General features: G+C 36.3%; 1 protein-coding gene across 1 annotated transcript in view; it reads left to right on the top strand.

The window, feature by feature from the left end:
• RYR3 (ryanodine receptor 3) overlaps positions 1-24,934 on the top strand; it is a gene marked incomplete at its 3' end in the record, with an annotated part of 183,209 nt that overhangs the window by 91,866 nt on the left and 66,409 nt on the right. The window contains exons 39-46 of the mRNA XM_009886997.1: positions 6,576-6,849; positions 8,695-8,809; positions 12,165-12,297; positions 13,325-13,428; positions 16,826-16,961; positions 20,998-21,178; positions 21,638-21,743; positions 22,942-23,062. Coding sequence (XP_009885299.1) covers positions 6,576-6,849; positions 8,695-8,809; positions 12,165-12,297; positions 13,325-13,428; positions 16,826-16,961; positions 20,998-21,178; positions 21,638-21,743; positions 22,942-23,062 — 1,170 coding nt within the window. The remainder of the gene's footprint in view (positions 1-6,575; positions 6,850-8,694; positions 8,810-12,164; positions 12,298-13,324; positions 13,429-16,825; positions 16,962-20,997; positions 21,179-21,637; positions 21,744-22,941; positions 23,063-24,934) is intronic.

The following is a 24,934-nucleotide window of genomic DNA, read 5'->3' as shown; positions in this document are numbered from 1 at the left end:
CAAGGTGGGTTGGTTCTGTGCTTGCGGTTCCTCTACCACCTGCATGAGCATTGTTTTGAAACTCTTTGAGCAACTCACCTGGCTTTCACTACCATCTGTTACCTCCAGTGAGGTTGATGTGTAGTGTGAATCTCAGAAACTTTGTCTTTGCTGTCATATGTTTATGAGTTTTCAATCCTTTCTAATGACTGTGGATGGTGAAGAACAAGTAAGACAAAAAGTCAAATTCCTCCAGGTCTTCCCTTGGAACATAAATTTTTGCTGAGGTTTCTCATTGCCTTTGTGAATCAAGATCGGGTTTTGCCAGCTCTAAGTTTCTATAGAACCGTCCAAATATCATGTGCAGAATTGTGCAAGTGGTGTGAGGTTGGTCTTCCAACCATCTTCTACTTCCAATTTACTCATTTTGGCTTTGTAGACACCTGGAACAGTTCATTTCAGGCTTAATCATTTCATCAAGAGTTGTGTGAGACTAGACAGCAATGCTATTTTATAACTCAGGACACCTCGTACACGATATGCTTGTTCTGTAAAGCGCCAGAGAGGGTTTATCGTGCCCTGAAAGCACGTTTTGGTCTGTTAAGCTTGTTACTAGGTTGTAAAGACATTAAATCTTATAATGATCTCATGTGCCGCATGAAAATGGGTTTTATTCTCCAGTGACGCATCTGTTAACATCTGCTTTCTCTTTAATGGTAGTAGGACCTACACAGTATCTGGGAAGTATCATTTCTTCAGGCTTCATGTGGGTTCTGTGAATCAGGAAGCATTCACTCCTAAAGCCCCAGGGCACAGAGTGTTTGGTTCTTGGAACAGAGCGGCTTACGTATTGCCTATACTGGAGCTTTGGGTCACAAGAGGTGCAGGTTGGACAAGTGATTCTACAGTGTCTGTTTTTCTAGAAATTTCAGATAATCTCTTCAAGCTTGGGCTTCTCCTTGTAGTGATGCATAGTACAAATATGCATATGGATGAAGTCATTCAAAGGACAATGAAAAATTATATAATGCTTATAGTATATTATAGTATAGTATATACTTGACTGTAATTGGAGACTGTGAAATACGTAGTCTGTGTGTGCATTTCCCACCAGGAAATTTGGAATTCAGAGAGTGAAAGGAAATGGGTGCCTGAGGTACCCCAATACTCTTGTCTGCATGAAGAGGGGTGGTGATGTACATGGCGTGTACCTATTGCCAAGGCTAAAAGTCTCTGGCCTTGAATGTCTGGTCATACATACTCAGGGTGTGAATATTTGTAGGAAGGAACTATTTTCTACAAAGAAATCTTCCTTTCCTCTAAGCATGCCTTCATATCTACTCACAAATAGACTTTTATCTTAGGAGAGGAATACCAGCAATTTAAAGTTGTGTTAATGATGAATTAGTAAAATATGTTATTAAAAACAAGCTAGAACTCAGGGATAAACACATGGAGGCAATAAATTAGTATTAATTATAATGACAGGATTTTTCTAACTGTCAAGTCATGATTTAGATAAGGCATATATCACGCCTCAAGACTCACCATGCAGCCTTGAAAGATTGTTAAGGCACTGCAATTTCTTGTTAAAATTTAAAAATTGGAAAAACATTAGTAACTATTTTAGCATGTCACCATGCCCAGTGTTCAGATTGCTCCCAGCCTTGGTTACAGCCTTGGTTATTCTGCTGGCCTGCCTTTCATCTCTTTCCCAAAGGCAGAGGGTTGTGCTGTGATAAAAGGGGTAGTACCCCTTTTACAATAGAAATGGCGAAGACAGACATTTTGTTTAAGAGAGTGAGTGATATGTCTGCTCGTTAGTTTTTCTGCAGGTAGAAATTAAAGGAGATCAATGATCTTGTTCATGCACTTGGGGAATAGAAACTATGGCTGTCAGGCTCGCTTAACTATGGCTTTTCAGGTACCTCTAACTTAGGGAGGGTATCTGCTCTTATAATGTGAATTTTGCATGTACCACATATTCTAAAGGTATACACTTGATTACTGGTCCTAGAACAGAAACCAGAAAATAGAATTTACTGGCTTGAGCAAATGCCCTTATTCAGTTCCCATGTTAAAACAATGAACCATGGATCTTTCAAAGAGATCGTAATGTGAATATATGAGAATGTTTGTGTGAAAAGGCTAAGTCTCTGTTGAATAATAGTCACTGCATATTCAAAAAAAGAAAAAGATGCAATTGTAGCATTAAGTTGAAGAATCATAGGTTGTGTCCTTTGAGACTTCGCATCCTGTGAGACTTTTTTCCTTAGAGTGCTTCTTACACTGAAACCTCAGAATGTTAACTGATTAGTTGTTACTTACAGTAGACTTCCCCACTGGCTGTTAGCTCCATTAATTTTTTTTGCTTGTTTTTAAATTTCGGTTACAGAACATTTGTTTGCAGTACAGTAAATTTGTGATTTATTAGCAGTCAAAAAGAATATCAGACTGTTGCCGACTATTATTGAGATCATGATGGAGTCATCATGTTTGATTGTTTCTCATCTATTCTATTGTTTTGGCTGAGTTGCAAAATCTTTTTCCTCAAGCACAACAAACACAGGAGCTTCTCCATTTCAGTATGAGGCAAAAGAGGGTAGAAAGGATTAGAGGGGAGGAAACAACAGATCACTGTCTTAATACATCTGATTAGAAAACGAGACTCTAAGCAGGCTCTGCTAAACCTAAACTAAGATGCACAGAAGGCATAAGAGCAGCCTAGAAAGAACTATATTCTTATTTCCTGAGGTTTTTAAATCTAATGCTTCTTAAAGGATTATTAATAAAGTGTCTGTCAAATTTTGCAAGTGTTTCTGGTTTTCCTCTTTACAGGAGTTCAGCTAGAAGTCCTGAGAGCGTACTGCTGTGCTTAGATGTGGGCAGTTATGTGTAAGTGGCTTGGAGTGGCAACTTGAGAAGTCTTTAGTTTTAAGCAGTAGAAACTGGACTGCAAAGTTCTGTATCTTTAAGAAATGTTCAGATAAGAAATTAATGCTGGGAATGAACCTTATATACTCAGAGCTAGAAGCACCAACCAGACTCTACAGTTTTGGAATAATATGGTGGGTGAGACAGGTTGTAATGATTCAAATCCATCCAACCCAATATCTTATTTTAAACACTGACCACAAATGGTTATCTAGGGACAAGTAAGAATAAAACAATCAGATATGGTACTTACAAGCTTAGTGCTGTCCCAGTCTCCAGTTACCTTCAGCTCAGGAGATTTCCTGAGTCTAAAGAGGTTTATCTTTGTATATCCCCATTGAATCATTCTGACAGATATCTGTTTAGTCTCCACTTGAGCAAATGTGAACCTTTAGCATCTGCCACGTTATTGGCAGGGATTTTCAGGGTTCTGTCATCCATTATGTGAAGAAACACCTTTCTTTCTGGCCTAGTTCCTGCCTTGTGAATGGGCTTCATTTGACGGCCTCTTCTTGTGTTGGATGAAAAGGTGTGACTGAACTATGGATTAACATACTGACATCGTGCACTCTGCTTTAGCCATTCCTTTCTTAATAAATCCTGGCTTTTGATTTCATCTTTTGAATACCAGTGAATTTGAGTTGATACTCATAACTGAGCTGATATTTTTATAAGTTGTTCAGAGGGGTCTCCCTCTTAGAGATATTAAAAAAACACCTAGACACAGTCCTGGACAACTGGCTCTAGGGGGCCCTGCTTCAGCGTGGGGGTTGAACCAGATGACCTCCAGAAGTCCCTTCCAACCTCAACTACTCCGTGATTCTGTGATTTTCATGGATCTATCTGACAGATCTTATCTCTGTTAACATCTCATCATTCTATCTATAAATGAGGACTATATTTTCCTACCTCATTTTATTTACAGTGACTTTATTTAAAGTGGATTTTATCACCATTTTATTGCCCAGTTTTGTCCTTTTGAGTTATGCATTTTTTTCAATTGCAATCATATTTGCTATCATTCATAACTTTGTATCATCATACTTGTTTGCATCTGCTTATCCCCTTCTCAGGTCTTTTAGGGAAGAAAGGTGCTTAACATCACAGAACACAGCACGTATATATGCAGAACTCCACTGCTGTTTCTCCCGTTTTGTGACCACTACTGTTTAGTTCTACCCTCCATTTCTTATCTTTCCACCAAAATTTCATCCATGCAGGGACATGGCTAATTGATTTCTCCAAGGCTATTTGCCATACTGCCTAAAAGTAACTACACATAGCAATATGCTACCTAGAAGCTTATCAGAAGACAAAAATCAGAAGTTCCAAAGGTACTAAAACCTAAGAAACACTAACACTTGTTACAGAAAAACATTTTCAAAACACCAGAGAGAAGCTCTAATAAACACAGCACCATTTCGTTGTTCTTACACATGGGGACGTTTGCGTAGACAATTCAATATCAGGGAAACAATTTGGTTTTCATTTGTTCATTTCATGAGAATGTGTTTCTAGAGGAATATTATGTTTGTACTAAAAATTGTAATGATCTTTTAGTTATATGTATAAATATCTGACAGTTAACTTAAGTGTATAAAATCATCCTCATAATTGACTTAGTGCAAATAATTTTTTTTTTGTTCCCAAAGTAGGAAAATATATATTTGGAGTGAATCATATGGTATTTTCCCACATCAAACAAAAAAATCCAAAATATCACATTATTTTGAAAGTAATATTCCTTTCAATCCAACAAAAAATATATATTTCTGGCAGTAGTAAGGAAATGAGGAACTAGATTTGTAAAACAAAAAGACAAGAAATTGTGCACATTTTGTGCTTTAGCCTTGTGAGAGAGGCCATCAGCTGAGGTTTTGAAGACCTAACATAATTTCACAGGAGGAAACCTTAACTCCTCTGTGAGTTTACTGCTTCAGGTTGCTCTTTATTCCGTGTTTATCCCCTTCCCCCCTAATCAGAACGCCAGGGTAAGTAATTATATTCTTTAATAAGATCATTGACAAGTGTGTTATATAATCAGAAATCGGTGACACTCAGTAATCTGGAAAGTTATGGGAAATGATTATTTATTCAAGGAAAGAAGAGTTTATCGCAAGAATCAAAGAAGAGGAGTTTGCCTTGTTGCAGTAAAAGAAGAAATTGTTTTGACTGAAGAAAGTTATACAGTGTTTTGGAACAAAGCTTGTTTGATGTTTTCATTCATAATGTGCCCCTAAGAATAGGGCTGTCTTGATGAAATACAGAATCTGTCCTCACAGAAAAGAACTTATTTATTGATCAAAATCTAAGAATTAATGATGGTTTCCTATAAATGCATCACTAAGTAAACTGTAAGAGAGAAGAGTTAGCAAGTGAAAGATAGTGTAGACACAGAAATAAATGAATATACAGTAGCTATAAACACTTCTGTGCTAGAGTTGGCGGGGGACAGTTCTTACCATTGGAAGAACTTTGGAAAAGTCATGAGGTAACTTTACTGGAAACAGAGGAAAGAAACTTGCATTGTTTTAAGCGGGAAGGTGATTATTCATGTTCTACCTTATATCAGCAATGAACATTTGTTGGAAAGAGGGCTGGAACATGTGTTTAGTTTTCAAGTAAATTTCCTAAACTCTGGGCTCAGAAAAAAATGTTTCCAGGGTCAATGAATGTGTAATATATACAACAGAACTGCTTCAAGCAATATGCATGCGTAGTTCCAAACAATACGATTTTTTTTAGAAAGTATATTCCCAAGTGACAGTGACTTTCCCCAAACAGATGGGAAATACAAATTAAATTCCCCTATTCTAAGTCAGTTCACATCTTCTACTCCTTAGTGTCTTTGCATCATCACACAATTCTGAGATGTTTCCAAGTAGATCGTCTTTTTGAAGACAATGTAGATCCTTTGCTTGAACAACAAAATAGCTAAATATTCATCAAGTGAATGAGCAAAAGCTGCTCAAGCTACCCTGGCTATGCCCTGAATTGAATATTTGATTTTAAAAGGTGGCTATCTCATCTTCCTTTCTGGCAGTTTTGTAAGTTTAGAATGGATTTTATTTCCTCCTCCCCCATGGCAAAATTGATTGGCAAGCTGAGCTCACATTCATGAATATTTCTGCCATAATTGAACTCATACTTGTCAACCAATAAACTGTTTACTGAAAACTTAATTACCAATTTCTGTATTCCAAACCTAGGCTGCCGATCATCAAAAATATGATGTTTCTTTGGCATTATAAAATTAGATTTCAGTCACTCCTAACGAAAAGGTGTTTGTGCTGCACTTAGTGCTGTATTGTAAGTCTTAATGTAGAATGAAGGATCAATTAAAAGTTTAAATATAGCATTTAACTCACAAGGATGATTCTTAGAGTCATTATCAACCAAGTTTTCATTGCCAACAATGCTGGTATTGACTTGAACGCTACGTAGATGTTTCTTGTTTTCCATCTCCCAAGAACATCAAACTTATCTTGAAAGATCTAAAAATTATTTTTCCGGTTGAAAAATCCTATTCAGTCTGCTTGTGTTCTTTTGCTCTCTTACGACTGCCTTGTTGTCTACTGTTATCTAATATTTTACTATAATACATGTTTTTGACATTTTTTGTTGTAATAGCTAGTAAGATTTTGTGTATCTTATTCTTTTAGCTACACTGAAAGAACTCATATCCCAGACTATGGTGCGCTGGTCCCAAGAAGATCAGATTCAAGATCCAGAATTAGTTCGGGTTATGTACACGCTCCTTCGCAGGCAATATGACAGCATTGGTGAGCTACTGCAAGCTCTGCGGAAAGCATACACTATTAGTGCTGCCTCTGTGAAGGATACCATTAATCTGCTTGCAGCACTGGGCCAGATTCGCTCACTTCTCAGTGTCAGGATGGGAAAAGAGGAGGAATTGCTAATGATTAATGGATTAGGGTATGGAATTAACATAATTTTATTTTTGAGTTTGTGTAAAGCTTTTTGTTATGTTAGTAAATCCTTTCATTTTAGATCCTGGATGAAAAATGCTGCTGTATTAAAATGCAGATATGTACCAGAAATTTTCATTTTCACAGACACTTGCAAGATGGCTCTAACTGATCTCTCTAGCAGTATCAAATGTGTCAAAGTTTCTGTGAACTAAGGCATTTTCTCATCTAAAGGAAACGGACTCCTTTTACTATAGTTAAACCTAATGCTTAAAGCTTCATCAAAGTACATGTTTGAGCAGCTCTGGAGAAAACAGATAACTTAAATCTTTATTGGTGTCAATACTACATCTTTCCCAAACTTAAAGCTCGCGTTGTATTTCATGCATGAGTGAATAAACTTGCTGGTATATTTTTAATTGGAAAGTTTGTGCAAGCAGTTAGGTAGAACCAGCAAAGCGCTGTTGTGATCTAAAATATTTCAAACTGGTTAGTATTATTCTGTCATCAGTGGCAACTTGAAGTATTTGAACATGGAAAACTGCTTATTTTATCCTTTATAACACTAGAATTCTAAAAAATTGTATTTATGTAGTGCCTGCTGATGTGAGAATACTTTTTCTGCAACTTTGCTATGAAATTACCTCTCTTAAACAGTGGTATTAGGGTGCATGCCTGCATATCTGTTACTCCTGCTGTGTTAATAATTGCTGCATTAGGCCATTTAATGTTGGAAGGAAAAAAATTCACAGAAAATTAATTACTTAAATTAAAATGCTGTATTTAAAAAGAGAGAAAATGAGAGTACGATTACCTGTCCCTCATCAAGAACACGGAACAATTTCTCTTCTTTACAACAGTTGGAAGGAACCTCTGATATTCTTACTATTTCACTGTAAAAATTTACAAAATATTTACAAAAAAAAATACAAAGTTGAACCGAGCAAATAATGGTAACAACTCATTAATTATTATGTGACAATATTACCTAATATTTCCCTGATGCTGAGTTTGTAAAGTTGCTGAGAATTCTAAGAGGAATAAAGGGTAAGTTTTGTCTAAACTCAGCACGTGTGTAGCACCCTTCCCAGAGGTGCTGTATTATGATTAATCTTCCATTCCCAGTTTTCTGTATTTCTTTAAAGCAGGCATGACATCTGTCACTTGCCATTTGTTTTTACCAGGTTGACCTAAAAACTTAGAATCCTTGGAATCCCTATCGAAACACATCAGTTGTGTACTGAATTATGAAACCGATACAGTGAATTCTAGAACATCTTGAGAGGATGGTGGGCAGAGTGAAAATGTTAAAATATTCCTATTTAAAGGGACTGTATGCCATTTTACATCTTCTGACAGATGGTCTCAATTTTGGAAATATTGATGAAACACATTTAACAGATAACCTTGAATATTAAGTCTATTTATTGTCTTCTACTTTGTGAACTAGAAAAATTAATTAAGGGGCATTACTGCAGAGGAAGGATTAGATTTAGATTTCTTGATCCCCTTCTCTACTTAAAACATAACAGAATATATTCTTTTCCACTTAGATCATCACAGAATATATTTTTTCTTTAAACAGAACAGATGGTAAGAGCAATTTAAAGATGAAGAAATGTCATTTTGAAATAATTTAAAAGTTTAGAATTCATTAAAATTAGAGGAATGACACCGTATTGAAATGTGAAGCATTTAATTGTCAGGTAGTTTTGTATTGTGCTGAAATCTAAGAATTTTAAATGATGTTATACAGTGAATACACATTTCTGAAATCTTTAATGGTGCATTATTGATTTAAATTAAAACAGTGTTTCTTAAAAACACGTTGTTGCCCTTTCTTCCATTTTAGGGATATAATGAACAACAAAGTGTTTTATCAACATCCTAACTTAATGAGAGTCTTGGGCATGCATGAGACTGTTATGGATGTGATGGTGAATGTGCTTGGAGGAGATAAATCTCAGGTAATTTCACTGTAATTTTATTGTGTCATTTGCATTTTGAACCTTTCCAAAAGTATACTAGGATTTTTAAGAAGAAACACTCAGAAAGAAAAACAGATGTCCCTCACGTAAGATAGATTTTGCTTGTCCAAATTTAAATCTTGATTAATGTTAAAAGTTAAACAGTTTTCATACTACTAGAGACAGAAGCCCAGCATTCTGACATGATTTTTAAAAAGTGAGAGAGGTTTTAAGTGTTTCATTTGTCTTTTAATAGGACTTTAAAAGGTTTTATCCTTATTTTAAATTAAATATATATGTTAGCTGCATTTATGGGAGGTGTAGCTCTGCTAGGAAAATATACCTCTTCATCTTCGTCTTCTAAAGTTTTATTAGCAATAAACTATAAGAGACTAACACCAATTTAATTCTGAATGCTCGAATTCAAGTCCTTGAATTGAGCAATAATTTTCTTGCAGTGTTATTTTCACATTTCTTAGTGTTATGCTTGGGTATATATGTGTTAGTTTAAAGGCAGTGGCATACATTTTGAGAAGCCAAACTGGACGTTTAGGCTACTGAAGAAAGTTAGAAATGAAGTGGGTTTATCTTCTTTCTTCTCTTTGCTTATGCCTCATGCTTTTATCCTATTGCTTCCCTCCCAAAAAGAGGGGTCTCCTCTGATTCCAGTACTGCTTATTTTGTTTTCTTTTGCCTGGCCACTCATTCTTCTTATTCATTTTGAACGATTTTGAGCCCATTTTACAACCTTGTGCTTATCTCGTCTCTCTCTGGCAATTTTTCATTACTTCAATGTCTCACTTGAAAGGTTGTTGACCCTAGGTAGAACCACTAGGCTGTAACCTGGAAAGGTACAGGTCTGTGCATGCTGCGATCTTTCTCTCTGCCAGGTAAGGTATTCTCCTGAATAAAAAGGAGTAGGGCCAGAAACAGTGAGCATGCCTTGGTCAGCTATGATTTTATATACTCATTCGAAATTCTCTGTGGGTTTGTCCAGTCAGTTGATTATATACAGTTCAAGTATAGTGGTGGCATCAGGCACTAGAACACTGCTTTTCCTGCTCTCAAGCAAGTTGCTTACAGCTGGATTGTTTGTATGTTCCCTTTTGTTTTCTCTTTCCAGCTTCATGGACATTTCTTTCTATTCAGTGTTATAGCTTCAAGAGATGGAAAGCGCAACCATGCAATGTAGTCTCTGGTTTCGGAATTGGGTGTTTTCCTAGGTTGTGGCAGCAGATGATTTAAGCTAGATCTCCAGCTCCTTGGATTAAGTGATTTTATCATGAAGCTGTATTGAGACATGTAGTGAGAGTGTTACAGCTCGCACTTCTCTGAAGGAATGGTGAGAAGTTAAAAACTTGTCAGTTCAAACTGGAAAAAAATTTATGCCAGGCTTCTTTCCAGCTGTGCTATTAATAAATGAGTCAGAAATAGATGAGGAGATCTGTGGAATATGGTGGGGCTGAAGGTATCTCAGTACCTTAGAAGTATTTTGCTAGTACTGGCTAACAAAACCCTGGAAAAGTACTTCATTGGTGAAATATACATCCCAGAAAATACTTGGGCGAGCTTTCAGCATTTCCATCACAGTTAGGTCTTAGTGTGTATCTTAATGCCTAAAATAGTTATTTTAAAGACGGTGTCTTTAGTTCTTATAATTTTGGAATCTTAATGTCATGTTGGTTTCTGGCGTTGGTTGTTCATTCATTTTCAGAGCAACACCCTCAGCAACACCCTTTTTGGCTGTCAGAATTGAATCATTTTACTTCCAAATTATTTCTTACTGATTGAAACTTTTAGAATTCCACATTCGTATGTATTCCTGTCAATAATGAGGAATTTCTGCAATGACAATTTTTAACAGTATAACTGTTACTGTAATTTTCTAAACAAAGTTATGTCAAGCATTCTGTTAAAGTCTGTGTACGTTTGGGGGGTGGAAGCTTTGTTGAATGTGTTCATGAATGAATGAAGGTTTTTCATTCATTTTCATCTACCCTAGGTTTAAGAACAGAAACCGTATGTAATGCCTCTTGTACATAGTAGGTCCTTCATGGCTGAAATAGACAAATGAGCCACATACATTACGAAAAAAACCTGTGCCAAAGTAAAACTACAGTTACTCAAGTCTCTGAAGTGCACCTGATGTCTTGAAAAGATAATACATATTATGTAGCATTTAATTACATAATCACTCATTTTGCAAGATTGTTATCTCATTAAGTGAAAAGATTGCACTTCTCAAAATGAGTGAGAGTTGTGTTGTAAAGAAGGCAACTTTTATTAGACTTTGTTATAGTAAAGTATAAGCAATATTATTTATGGCTGAAAGGTATGAAGTGAAGGAGGCAGGATGTCATAGGTGAAAAAGAGCCACAATACTATGATTAAAATGCTCAGATATGACCTTGGATATTATAGAATGTATATATTACATAGAATATATTCCTGCTTGTGCCTAAAGGGTGCTAGTCATGTTATTCAAAAAAGAATTCTCGTTGATGGTAATGAATTTTCTCATTAATTTTGTGAGTATCCTTAGGACTCGAACTTTACACTTTTAAAAAAAATGCTATATAATGGTAAATTTAATAAATCAGATCGAAAAACCTTTAAACACCCATCAAAAATCTGTCCCATGATTTTTGATCTTGTTCTTTCAGCTCCTTTCAGTAAAATGTGAGAATGGCGTAACTTTTTCATTTCAGATGTTATGACTAATAGCAACTTGTGAAACAGTCTTTCTTGAGAGCTACGGATGACATTATTTTATTTTCAGAGGAGAAATCTGTGCACATAATGTGCAACAAGTAAAGTGTTTCGGGGGTTTTGTTTTTGTTTTTAAAAGCATTGGACATTGGATAGTTAATGCAATTTAATGTTTTGCTTTATATTATCAGGCCTGTGTATTGAACAACATAGGAGTCTTGTAGAAATGTTTTATATAAAGACTGTATATTCTTATTGTAATATGGGAGGATAAACTAAGGTTCTTGAATATTCTTTATTCTGCTGTGACTTAATATTGAGGGTTGAGCTTGTTGTTGTAATGCCGCTAAGAGAGAGTTTTTGTAAAACTTCATTTGCTAGTCTGCAAATTGCTTTGATGAGAATTATATCTGAGTTTCCCCCTTATATGTCCCCTATAGTTCTCTGCAAAATGTTTTTCAAAATTTTAAACCTAATGAATACAAAAGGAAATGGGGGTCCTTTCCTAAGTTAGAAGCCAGGCAACTGTCAGCTGCATATCACCTTGGTAACTTCACTATACTTTCCCTGTTAGGAGTGCAGGAAGAAGAATTGGGACAGATTGGTAATTAACATATTTCACTGCTTTGTCAACTTTCTTCTTCAGCACATCGTTTTTCCTAAGATGGTGGCAAGCTGTTGTCGATTCCTGTGCTACTTCTGTCGAATTAGTCGTCAAAACCAAAAGGCTATGTTTGAGCATCTTAGTTACTTATTGGAAAACAGCAGCGTTGGACTGGGTACGTTATGTGGCTGTAACAGCTAAAAACAAGATCAGGAGGAACTGTGATATCACACGACAAGTATCTAATTTGTGTAGCAAGTTGAAGCATGTGATGAAGCCTCCCGGAAGCTTAAACCAATTTGTGGTTTCATCTCTAAGTCATTTTTTTTTTCCATTTTCCTTTCGTTCTTATGTGTTTGTGAATAGCATTAGAAACAGAACAGTCTCAATCTGTGTTTTTAAATATCTTGAATAATTTAGGATTAAATCCATGCAGTTCGACATTTTCCACTCAAAATAGTTGTGATTGGAAATCTAAGAATAAATTAACCCTTTATGGTACTTGCCTGTTTCATCTGGTTTCATTTCCCTTCCCTCTGAAGTTTGAGCCACTGATGTGAATTTCATATCTTTCCTTTGGAATACTGAATGTATGTTTTTTAATGTGTGTGCATTAGATTGTGTGACACAAGGTAAATTGTCTTGCCTAGATAGATGGCTATATTAATAAGGTATAGCAAGGGAGATAGAGTGTGATTTCACAGTGCGTTAGCTCTTGGTGACCATTTTGATGCCTGCATTTGTCCATATTAAAAACAGAAAATGGGATAAGACTAAAAGGAAGAAAACAGGTAACACTGGAGCTTGAAAATGTCCCTTTTAGCTGAATATAGGCATATTTTAAAATTTTGAGTTTACAGTGTTTTGTAGAATTACATAGTTAACATGTTGCTCTGCTAAAGAAATAGCATAATATTCCTCTGATTTGCTATGTTGTTGATACTGATTTCTTCATCTTCATTTAAAACCAGTGTGGTTGAGTATGTTTATACACATGGATTTCCAGTCGGGGGGAAAAAAAAATCAGCATTTATTTTAGCGTTATTCAAAACAGTTAACCATGTTCTTGATTGAAGAACAGCCATACAACATATTATTAATATATTTATGTTCTAGATTCCAGTGTGATTGCTGCCCTCTGCTGCATGACTGTGATTACTGCAAACTGAATATAATTACTGTGTATTAACTTTCTTCTGCAGCTTTTCCTTCAATGAGAGGTTCAACACCACTAGATGTTGCAGCAGCCTCTGTAATGGACAACAATGAGCTTGCACTAGCATTGGAGGAGCCAGATCTCGATAAGGTAAGTGACCACTTTGACCTATTTACCTATTTATTAAATAGTGTACTTGTATTAGTAGTATTAAATAGTGTACTTGTGCTGGAAGGGAAAAGGGCAAGGTTGATGATAGTAATTTTTGGATATGATCTCCTCGAAATACTTGCTTTAGGTATGTGCTGTCTCAAAGTAAGGTTGACTGAGCAGTGTTTTCCCTGATTTTGCTTTACGCTTAGCGGGAATCACAGCAAAAGAGATTTATTTCTATCTTCTGCATCCTTTCACTATTGTTATAAGGTAGAAGGGATGAAAAGAAAAAAGGCATGAAACAGGAGAAAGGCATATCAAGAAGACTTGTTTGGGGAGGAGAAAATTTGAGAATTAAGAGGAAAATGTGAAGACAGGAAGCAGGTCTTTTGGCTTAAGTAAATCATAGAGATTGACGGGGATGGAGGTAAGAGCTAAGAGAATGGAAGGGCAGGTATTTGAAGGGAAGTTGAAACAGGATTTTAAGGGTAGTTGCAGTAGGAAACTGAATCCAGGACTCAGGTCATTGGCAATAGTTAGGAATAAAAGGAAACGTGAGGAGAGGCAGGATGAACTAGAAATGGTGGGTAAAAGGATACAAAAACTGCCAGAAAGCTCTTTGTATATCCAGGAAGGCAAACCGATTAAGAGATGGAAGATGGGTGCACAGTCAGAAGAGGAGGAAAGCAGGGAAAGGAAGTGACGTACTAGCACAGCATTGGGGAACAGAAAACAGAAGGCAAGGTTTAATATAAATGGAGGAGAAAAGTTAAGCACTAAAATGATAGCTTAACACAGAGAAATCCTCTGTGCAGTATGCGAGAGTCCTGTGATGGGAGTAGAACCCGTTGTAGGGGCGTTTGTGATCAGCATATGCTTTGGGAGAGGAAAAGCTGGGAAACAGAAATACATGGTTGTATGATGGGGATAGCTAGGAGAAGACGAAGACAAGAATATGAATGGGAATGGCATGAGAGAGCACAGGAATATACTAATTAGATAAAGGTAACATTGAGAACAATTATCAATTTTGTATCACCTGCAAAATTGCTGAGAGCATACTCTGTCCTGTCATTAATAAACGCATTAAACAGTATTTGCCCTAGTATCAACACTTGGGATATACCACTAGTCACTGGAATGCTGCCAGTGACTGTCTCATTTTTCATGGGAAGTACTGTAGGGCAAGCCGCTCAAACTGAATTTCACTGTTGACTATTGACTGCATAGAATCACAGAATAGTTTGGGTTAGAAGGGACCTTCAAAGGTCATCTAGTTCAAACCCCCTGCAATGAGCAGGGACATCTTCAACTTGATCAGATTGCTCAGAGCCCCGTCCAACCTGACCTTGAATGTTTCCAGGGATGGGGCATCTACCACCTCTCTGGGCAACCTGTGCCAGTGTTTCACCACCCTCATGGTAAAAAATTTCTTCCTTCTATCTAGTCTAAATCCACTCTCTTTTGGTTTAAAACCATTACCCCTTGTCCTATTGCAACAGACCCTGCTAAAATGTTTGTCCCATGTTCCTCATTTACTGAGGAACCGTGGAATATTTGGCACCTTATAATTGCTGAATATTCGAACAGTAAGAGATACCAGCTGCAATATACACAGTACTTCATGCTGAAAAATCAGGCTGTATGTGTCTTAGACTGGGCTTCCGAAATTCATCAGTCATTTTAGCTGTAAGAATGGTAATGTATTGGCTGTAATATATTAACTTTGGTGATTCAATAACTCTATCTAGCGCAGTATGTGGATGTTATTCAGTAAATAAGTCTATATACCGCGTAACAAAAAAATACCCCACCTGTACAGGTATCAGTTCGATGAATGTGGCATACATGCCATACTCACAGAATGATACAGTGTTTCTGTGTGACTAAAATTTGTACTATAAAGTGTGTGTTCAGAACAACAACAACTTAACTTTTGAACTTTTGCCATTGCAAATTTGGTCTCTTTTTACTGCAAATGTGTCAATGTGTGGAAGGCAGAGGACTGCACAAGAAAAGTATCCCGTGGCCTGATGACATACCGTAAACTGAATGGATTAAAATGATGGGGTTTGGTGGTACCATTATAAAATCTGAAAAGAGATAAAGAAGGGATCTATTCTAATGGTTTTCTCACATTCTATACGAGCTGCATCTCTAGACTCCTACAAGTGTGTGTTCACTCATAACTTCTGAATGGATACTAGAAACCTATTGAGCCCTGTTAGGAGTTGCATACTTTTTGCGCTGAGTACACTGACTCACTTCCTTACTGCATACTGCAATAAGCACAATTTTTACATCAACCCATTTTTCCTCTGTTACAGCCTTTTGGAGGCAACTTGTATACTGTATCAGCAGAGATATAATTCTTCTTCCTGAATTCATAACTAGTTTCTCTCTTAGGGCATTAGATAATGACTAAATATGATCTCATGGACAGTGGAATTGCTATAGGGCACTTGAGCAAAATTACATATCTCCCTTTTCCAAATAGAAAAACCTATCTCGCTTTTGCCACCCACTTTTGGCTGCCTTCCATTGTAAGAAATGATGATTTACATCTCTTTTTACAGGTTCATGAAAGGTTCTTGATGTTCATCACCTACTTCAAAATATATTTAAGTGCTATAATTGTGTTCATATGTTGTCCTATGTGTATAATAAAACCAAAAATCATGTTTGTGCAGCTGTCTGCAAATTTCCTTTCAAATGACTGAGAAATCATTCTGTACCTGTTTCAGAAGTTCAGTTTACTATAATTAATGAAATTTGTAATAATTTCTCAAAAATTTATCTTAAAGATATTTGTCTTCATAAGAAATGCTATGTTAGGAATTTCTGTATTAACAAAAATGTTAATCATTCTGGTTTCAGACTCTTAAGACTGTTCACTGATTTATCAGTCTTCTAAAAAACATAATTGGTTGCATATCTTTTAAAATTGGAATTACAGTAAATAAGCCTTTGATGTAATATTTATTTTGCTATTGTAGCAACTTAGCCATACCATGGTTATTGATGTGATTTTTAAAGTTGTTCAACAGTATTTTAACTGTTTTTTATGTACTATTAAAAAAGATATGAATTCCACAGTATTTTATTCTCCTTTTCACATTCCATATTTGTTCATGATGTTGTATTGTTGTGTCATCGTATAATTAGGTAACTTCAGAAATAAAGAGCACTTGACTTTTTTTGTCATCATCAAAAGCAAGAACTAGAAACTAAGACTGATGCAATAAGGACCTATGCTGGTAGTTTCCTAGGTGAAACACCAAGTATATAAAAACCTTGTTATTAAAAAAAAAAAAATTAAGATAATTTTGTTTCATACTTATTTCTAGAAATTTATTTCTAAACACATGAATAAAGGGTTGCTTCTGTATTGTAGGTTGTCACCTACCTGGCAGGTTGTGGCCTACAGAGTTGTCCAGTATTGCTGGCTAAAGGATATCCAGACATTGGATGGAATCCAATAGAGGGTGAACGTTACCTGTCATTCTTAAGATTTGCAGTTTTTGTTAACAGTAAGTCTAATTTCTTGGTATGCAAGTTCTATCAAAAGGTTTCCTTAAAATTACTTTTCTAACCATAAAAATGTGTTAATGGATGAAGAGAGGTTAATGCATACTGTTTTCATGACAAATACAAAATTATTGGTATGTGCTACTTTTTGTAATTTTTTGAATCTTCATAGTTAATTGCATTTTTTCCTTACTATTTTTGCAACTTGCATAATTTAATAGAGTAACCTGTTAAGGTACCAAATGATGTTAGGAATTCTTTCAGTAAGTAAACTGTGGTATTTACTTACACAACATATGCTGGTTGTAAACGTAGACAGCGAGCAGTGATTTTAGACTGTTTTTGGCCACTATACCATTTTGCATTACAAAAAGCAAATTTCCAATAGGTCACATGTTTACGTAGTTCTGAGGCATCAGTGTTTGTAAAGTACCCTAACTGTGTACCTTAAAACTGATGTCTTATCAAAAGAGAACATTTTTTCTTTTTCAAACTATCTTATACTTTTGTCTGTGGGCAATTTCCTTTTGAAATTTATGAAACAAATATGCTAAAATCATATTTAGATTATCTGAATGCCACTAAACAAAAAGCATCCTCTGGTTGACGTGGATTTTCTTCATCAAACCAGTAATTTAGATTAGAGACTGGATGAGATGAAAAGATTTGTCTGTTCAACACCTCTCTGGTCTGCCAATATAGAAAGTGTTTAAAAGGATAGCTAGGGAAAACCAGAAAGGAAATAATTTCAAACAGTCTAATTTTTAGATTTTGGCTCTTCTAGTCACATACTATTGGTTTGAAATTAGCAAATAATACCTGAAACAGAAACAATAAACATATTTACTGTTCAGTTCAGTAAACATACCTGAAGTATGTTCATTAGTTGATAAGCCTATAGCCACTGAGCGAGCTGCTAAACTAACTTGACGAGCTGCTATGATATAAGAAATGTAGAACAAGTAGTCATTGAGTTAATAAAGTGTGTGGTTTTCATTGTTGATTTTATAAATAAATGTTAACAGTACTCTCTATAATTAGATGAACATAACTTTGATCTTACCTGTGGTAGTTTATATAGTATGAAGAGTAAACTTTGCTGGATGGACTGCTAGTCAGTAGAATTAAGTTTTAGTTTCAAGTGTTTCAGCTGCTTTTTTTTCTGAAAAACAGTTATGGTTGGGGTTTTGAAGCTTCTCACTGATGGTTTTGGAGATGGCACTTTTAAAAATCAGATTGCCAATTTCTCTGTGTCCTCTTCTGGAAAAGACAATTACAAATATAAATTAGTAAAATATTTGGGGTTTTGAGGTAAAAGCAACAAACACACACTTGGAAACACATGAATGAATTTTGGTTCTGGCCAGTGAATCCTGGGAGTAAACATAACTTCTTTCTTCAAGCAAAATTCTTCATTAAGTTGGCCTGTGAGGTAAATTAGAGCAGGCTGCAAGATATTAAAGCTATTCTGAGCAGGTTGGTATCCCATCAGAAGGGACATGGAAAAGAAATATATATACAGAGAAGGTCAGAATAAGATTCTGGTGGCAAATGCAGTGTACAAGAAATTGTAGATTGAAAATGTAGACTTAGAGCAACATTAAAGATTAATTTGGTCCTCTGTGCTTAAAGTAAGTTTCTTTCCTGCACATTCTAAATTAAAACTACCTGCAAAGGGCTTTTGCTATGAGCTTCCTTTTAAAAATCTTCGCTTAGAAGGTTTTATCCGAATGAATCTAAAATTCTTGACTTTAAGATTTAAAATCTTGCTTTTTTCCCTGCAGTATGAAAATAAGGTGAATGAAAGGGAGAAAGAATGAAAAAAAACAAAGAATCTGTGCAAAGTCAGTAGTTAGGGTATAGAATCATGGAATCATTTCGGTTGGAAAAGACCCTTAAGATTGTCGAGTCCAACTGTAAACCTAACACTGCCAAGTCCACTGTGTCCCTAAGTGACATGTCTACATATCTTTTAAATACCTCCGGGGATGGTGATTCAACCACTTCCCTGGGCAGCCCGTTCCAATGTTTGACAACCCTTTCAGTGAAGAATTTTTTTCCTAATATCCAATCTAAACCTGGCACAACTTGAGGCCATTTCTTCTTGTCCTATGTTCCATAGCAAGATCATACCAGCTTTTTAAGTGAGAAAAATACAAGACTGACATGTTTAAAGCATTTAGCTGCTCCTTCTAGAGCCAGTCAGTCCCAGTTCTCTCACCTACCATTGCCTTCAGTTGACTCTGATTTCCTGGTAGTACCACTGCTGCTTTCAGCTAAACCACAGTTTCTAATCCTACTTTTGGTGGCTGCTAAAGCTGCAACATTCAGTTTAATATAAACCTGCTACTTGTGTTTCTGTACTGGTTTAGTATTGTAGCTTGCATGTAAAATATAGATACTGATGATCCAAGCTAATGACACGACAGGTTCAGTGACTGCGAACCGTTTGTTTTCCTGTAATTTGTTTTCTTCCTACATGTCCCATTAATTTCATATCTTCCTACAGATTATCAGTATTCTTATAAGGTAGCCACTGTGAATTTCTAAACTGTTGCATTTAACCATAAGCTGAGCTTTTGACTCAATTATTATTCCTATCATGCTTGCACGTGCCACTAACTGCAATCCATGAAGCAGTTAGTTACATACAAAGAGTTCGTTTATATGAAGGTTCTTTTTCCTAATGACTTTCATTCAGCAAGCATCTAGATCACAACCTGTCTGCCTGTACTGAATTATACAATAGTTAAATCCACTCTTTTCCCTTTTCAAATATACATACATTTTTCCACACAAAGCTGTTATAAATGGGGTTGATTCAGGCAAGCCATGACCTTTAAAACTGGTTTTAATGTGATTTTTGTGTATAGAAAAGACGAAGTATTCAATTTCAGGTTTTAAACAGCAAGCAGAAGATTTAACAAATATTTAAACATGAAACATGAAGGAATCAGGAGATTTTATGCTAGGTATATTTAACGTAAAATACAATTTGTTATTCTTTAATCATATTGAGAAGATTAAACTCTGAGATGAGTTTTTCACTGAACAAGTGCTGCGGACATAATGTTAAGCAGCATTCTTTGCTTCAGTTGGCCCATTAAAAATCAAATAACTCTCGCACCCTGGCTGGGATGGAGTTAACTTTCTTCATAGCAACCATATAGCACTGTGCTTTTCATTGATGGCTAAAACAGTGTTGATAACGTACCAATGTTTTGACTGTTGGTGAGCAGTGCGTGTGCAGTGTGAAGGCTTTCTCCGTTTTTTTTTCCCCACTCTGCCCCTTTCCCGCCTTTCCCGGCCCTGGTGAGTAGGTTCAGGGTGAGCAAGAGGTTAGGAGGGGACGTGGCTGGGACAGCTGATCCAGACCGACCAAAGTGATATTCCATACCATGATGTCGCGCTCAGGTAAAGGAGGAGGAAGGAAGGGAACGTTTGTGGTTACGGCGCTTGTCTTCCCAAACAACCATTATGTATGCTGAGGCCGTGCTTTCTAGGAACTGACTAAACATCTGCCTGGGAAGCAGTGGATGAATTTGTCTTTTTGCTTTGCTTGCTTGCACAGCTTTTGCTTTCTCTACTAGACAGTTGTTATCGCGACCCATGAGTTGTCACACCTTCCTTCTATTTTCTCCCTATCCCGTAAGAGAGGGGAGAGAGCAAGAAGCTGGGGAGGTTGGCTGGATTCAAAACTTCCTTCCCGCCCTCCTCAGTTGCAGACTTCTTGCCTTTTGGGGCTATTAGCCTTTATACCAGAGAGAGCAGTCTTTGCCATTAAAAGCAAATTAACGTTCTAAAGTGAACCTTTCTAGATTGAATGTAGTAAAACTTTTGCAAGGCACATCTACGCTGTCATTTTTAAACCTCGGTATATTTTTTATAAAGCACTTCCAATGCTGCCAACTTGATATCCTTTTATGTTTTCAAAAATAAGGATAAGGAATTTTTTTATATTTTGTAAAATTTAGGGGAAAATGCGGTTGTCTCCTGACTTGTCAGGAGAAAGTGTGTATAATGCTTTTTGGTCCTCAGGTGAAAGCGTTGAGGAAAATGCAAGCGTTGTTGTCAAGCTCCTTATTCGACGGCCAGAGTGCTTTGGACCAGACCTTAGGGGAGAAGGAGGAAATGGTTTGCTGGCAGCTATGCAGGAAGCTATCAGGATCTCAGAGAATCCTACTCGTGACCTTCCCTCCCAGGCGTATAAAAGAGAAGGGTAAGTAAATGTGAAAGCTGTTTTGACAAATGGTGATTTAATAACTGGTTTAATCATGTTTACAATATGTAGATAATAGGCCCCATTGTGTAAGGTTTTATATATAGAGCAGTGAGATTCTCACCCACAAGCAGTTGTCATATGGAATTCATATAAAGCATGAGCTAGATAAAAGTGGAATAAGAGTTACAGAAGAAAAGAAGCCTGAAGGACAATGCAAAGGAGAAGGCTGTTGTGGAGTGAAGGTAAGGTAAAGTGAAAGAGGAATATAGAAGTCTCATGTGAAGTCAGTTATTACTGTTTAATTGCATGCTTACTCTAGGGATAAAAACCTAGTAATCCGGTGCCAGAGGAAATTAGTATGTCTGATTAATAGTCTCTGGATCGTGGATCTAGCTCCAGAGAGGAGCCATAAACTTACATTAACAAAAATACTCACTGGTATTGTTTACTTTTTAGTGATGATGAGGAGGAGGAGGAAGAGATTGTGCACATGGGCAATGCAATCATGTCATTTTATTCAGCTCTCATAGATTTACTTGGACGCTGTGCACCAGAAATGCATGTAAGTTCATTTTGTTACTCGCTCAGAAAATGCAGATTTGTGAACAGAACTGTATATGTCTAACTAAACTATTGTCTATTCAAAGGCTTCTTCCCTTCAGAAGGTAGACTTTATTGCATTTCTTGCTGTATCTAGACAGATGGGTTCCCTGCAAACTGTTTATAAAGAATCATGGTCTTTTGATTCCCTATGGTTTTCATTTATCTAAAATTTTGAGAATTTTTATGTGACTATGGAATCAAAGCAAAGATGAACTACTCATGTTACACACTTATACTACCAATTAAATTTCTGAAACTGTCCCTTTGCTGTTCTCTAGAAAGCTGTAAAAATCATTTTCCTAGGAATGTGGTAGAGAGCTGCTTTTGTGTGCGCTGGTGAAATATTGTATTTGCACCACATGAATACACAGAAAAATATGTAAAATAACTGTTTTGACTGTAATGCCTGTAACAGCCACATGCAAAACTTGGTTTAACTAGACTGACTTCTGCTTGTCAGTATTTAAAATTCTTTAGTAGCATAAATCCAACTGAAAATGCACTATGTATCTTAATACACAAGAAGCAAGAAATTTGGCTTGTAGCCTCCCTACTTACTATTGCTTATTATAAGCTATTAATTTATAGCTATAAGCTATTAACTTTATTAGCTGTAAAATTGTATGTAGCTGTCTGTTGCCAGAGATAGTAGTTTCGAGTTAAGAAAATTACTGGAAGATATTTTCAGAGACACAGGTTGCGAATAACTAATTTCTGCTAGAAGTTGAAAGGAATCGATCACCTCGTTGTTAATGCCTTTTGAAATTTTTACTGCATAGAAATAATAGAAAAATGCATAGATACATTAGACAGGTTTGCATCTGTTCATAGTATAAAAAGGCAAGCTCAAAACCTGGCACTGTAGGTTCTGTAAGTAACATGAGTATTTCAGAAGCTTTCAGTTTCATCACTTTATCACCACTGTGTTATTGAGAATTTATAATATTGTGAAATTATTGATATGATATCAAAATTTGGACAGATTCAAAAGTAGGATCAGCTGAAAATCAGCAACTCCCTTAGAGTGCTGGGATAAATTGAATTTCTGTGCATTTTTTTCCAGTGTCTAAAAAATCACATTAATATCAGTATTTTGAGGAAATTTTTCTTGCATCCCTCAGTACTAAATTTCTTAATTGATAAACTTTTTCTAACAGCTTATTCAAAGTGGAAAAGGGGAAGCTATTCGAATCAGGTCAATCCTTCGATCTCTAGTGCCTACTGAAGATTTGGTTGGGATTATAAGTATACCACTAAAGCTGTCAACAGTTAACAAAGGTAACTTCACTACTTTTATTAGACCAGTTCTTTTTATAAAATCTTTTGGCACAAAAGCCCTCAGGTGTAAAATAGAGCAGTTTTGTTAGAGTACAAGCAGAGCACTGTTCTTCAGATTTTAATTAGATATGTGTCAATTAGAGGTTCTCCAGTAGAATAGATACTTACTCCTGTGGAGCAGAGAATGTAAGAACATAAGAAATACTTTACAGGATTACACCATTGGGCTGTCCATCCCAGTACTTTATCTCCAGAAGTGGCTGTAGAGGTGCTATCTCTTCAGGTAAAACGTGTAAGCTTGGACTCAGTCCCTTTATACTTCTGCATCATCCACTCATTTGTTTAGAAAGATTAGAGTGTACCTCCCTGCCCATTAATATCTGTTTCTGGACCTGGTATCCAAGAATGTATATAATCTCTTTGGAATAATGTCTGTACCCACAATCTCCTGTTGCAATAAGTTCCAGAACTTCACTATTTGCAACATAAAGAAACACTTTAAGCATCTCTTTTTATTAATGTTATGCCCTACAAATTTTAATTAACACCCTTGAATTGTAGTATTTTGGGATTTGGTGTATAGCAGTTCTTCATTCAGCTTGTTAGCTACATTAATCATTTTCTAAATCTCAGTTGTATCCTTTCTCAGTCGTTATTTTGCCAAACTGAAGAATCTCCACTTTTCTTAGTCTCTCATCATAAAATAGCTGCTCTATTGGCTATCTCATTTTAGTTACCTTTCTGTGTACCTTCACTATCTCTGTTCTGCAGTCCTGAGATACGGAAAACAGCTGTGGGATGTACACAAGATATGAGCAAGTTGTACTGATAATGTGAGCACACAATAGTTTGGTTTATGTATTAATTTTCAATTTTATTTAGCAGCAAAACGATGCCCCCTCTCATACTCTGAATACCCCTTTCTGATGGTGCCAATTATCTTGTTCATTTATTTGATTGCTACTACACATTAAGCTGATGACTTCACAGAATTTCAGTCATGACCTATCAGGATCTCTTTGTAATGTCAGTTCCAAGCTCAAGCGTCATGAAGATATGTCTTATACTTCTGCAGATGCATTAGTTTAGAGTTGTCTGCATTGAAGTGCAGTGCACTCTACTTTCCCCACTCAGTTTTCTTAATGATTTAACCATGCAGAAGAATTTAGTGTTGTCTACAGACTTTTTGGCTCCTTTGTTTGATTCCTTCTTCAGGTCACTGGTGACTCGGTTTAGGGTCCTGTGTCTTTGCTTGATTAAAATGTTGCACGTGCACATAGCATTTTAATTGCTTTTCCTGTTTCTTGGAACTGTGCTGTTTATTTCTTCCCTGGCCTTTACAGAGGAAGTAAAAACCAGATACGCTTGCTTTGGGATTGTCCTGACCTGAAGAAGGTGCCTCTCCACACATACTATCTTTTCCCCAATTTCTAGCTGTAACATTCCACTCTGACTTCTAATGTTCAATCCTGGAAGCATGATTACTTTTTTTATTAAGGTGCAAGCTATTTCTGTACTTGTTCATTTGTCCCAGAAGAATTCCCCCTTTTATAATCAGTCTAAGTAAATCCCTCTTATCTACACCACTATCTCAGCCATCCTTTGAGGATCAAGATCTCTGCCTGCCTCCCACAAGGTCCTCCCATCAAGTATAGAGAAGTTATCATGGAATCTTCTTACACATCATGAAGCTACCCAGCTCAGTGCCTGATACAGCAGTCTCCCACTTCCACTGCCTGCTTCTTCATATCCTTGGAGACCCTGTCTACCACAGGAGAATCCTATGTGCAATGGGAGACGCTGACATAGGGTGGAGGAGAGGTTCTTCTCTTAAGAGATTAGTTCCTTTTTTCCCAGTTAGATACACTCTTT

The sequence above is a fragment of the Charadrius vociferus genome, unplaced genomic scaffold (genome assembly GCF_000708025.1).
Source record: "Charadrius vociferus isolate BGI_N301 unplaced genomic scaffold, ASM70802v2 scaffold14, whole genome shotgun sequence".
In the NCBI taxonomy this organism is placed as follows: domain Eukaryota; kingdom Metazoa; phylum Chordata; class Aves; order Charadriiformes; family Charadriidae; genus Charadrius; species Charadrius vociferus.
The sequence above is the reverse complement of the archived record's forward strand: the minus strand, read 5'-3'. Positions and strand labels throughout refer to the sequence as shown.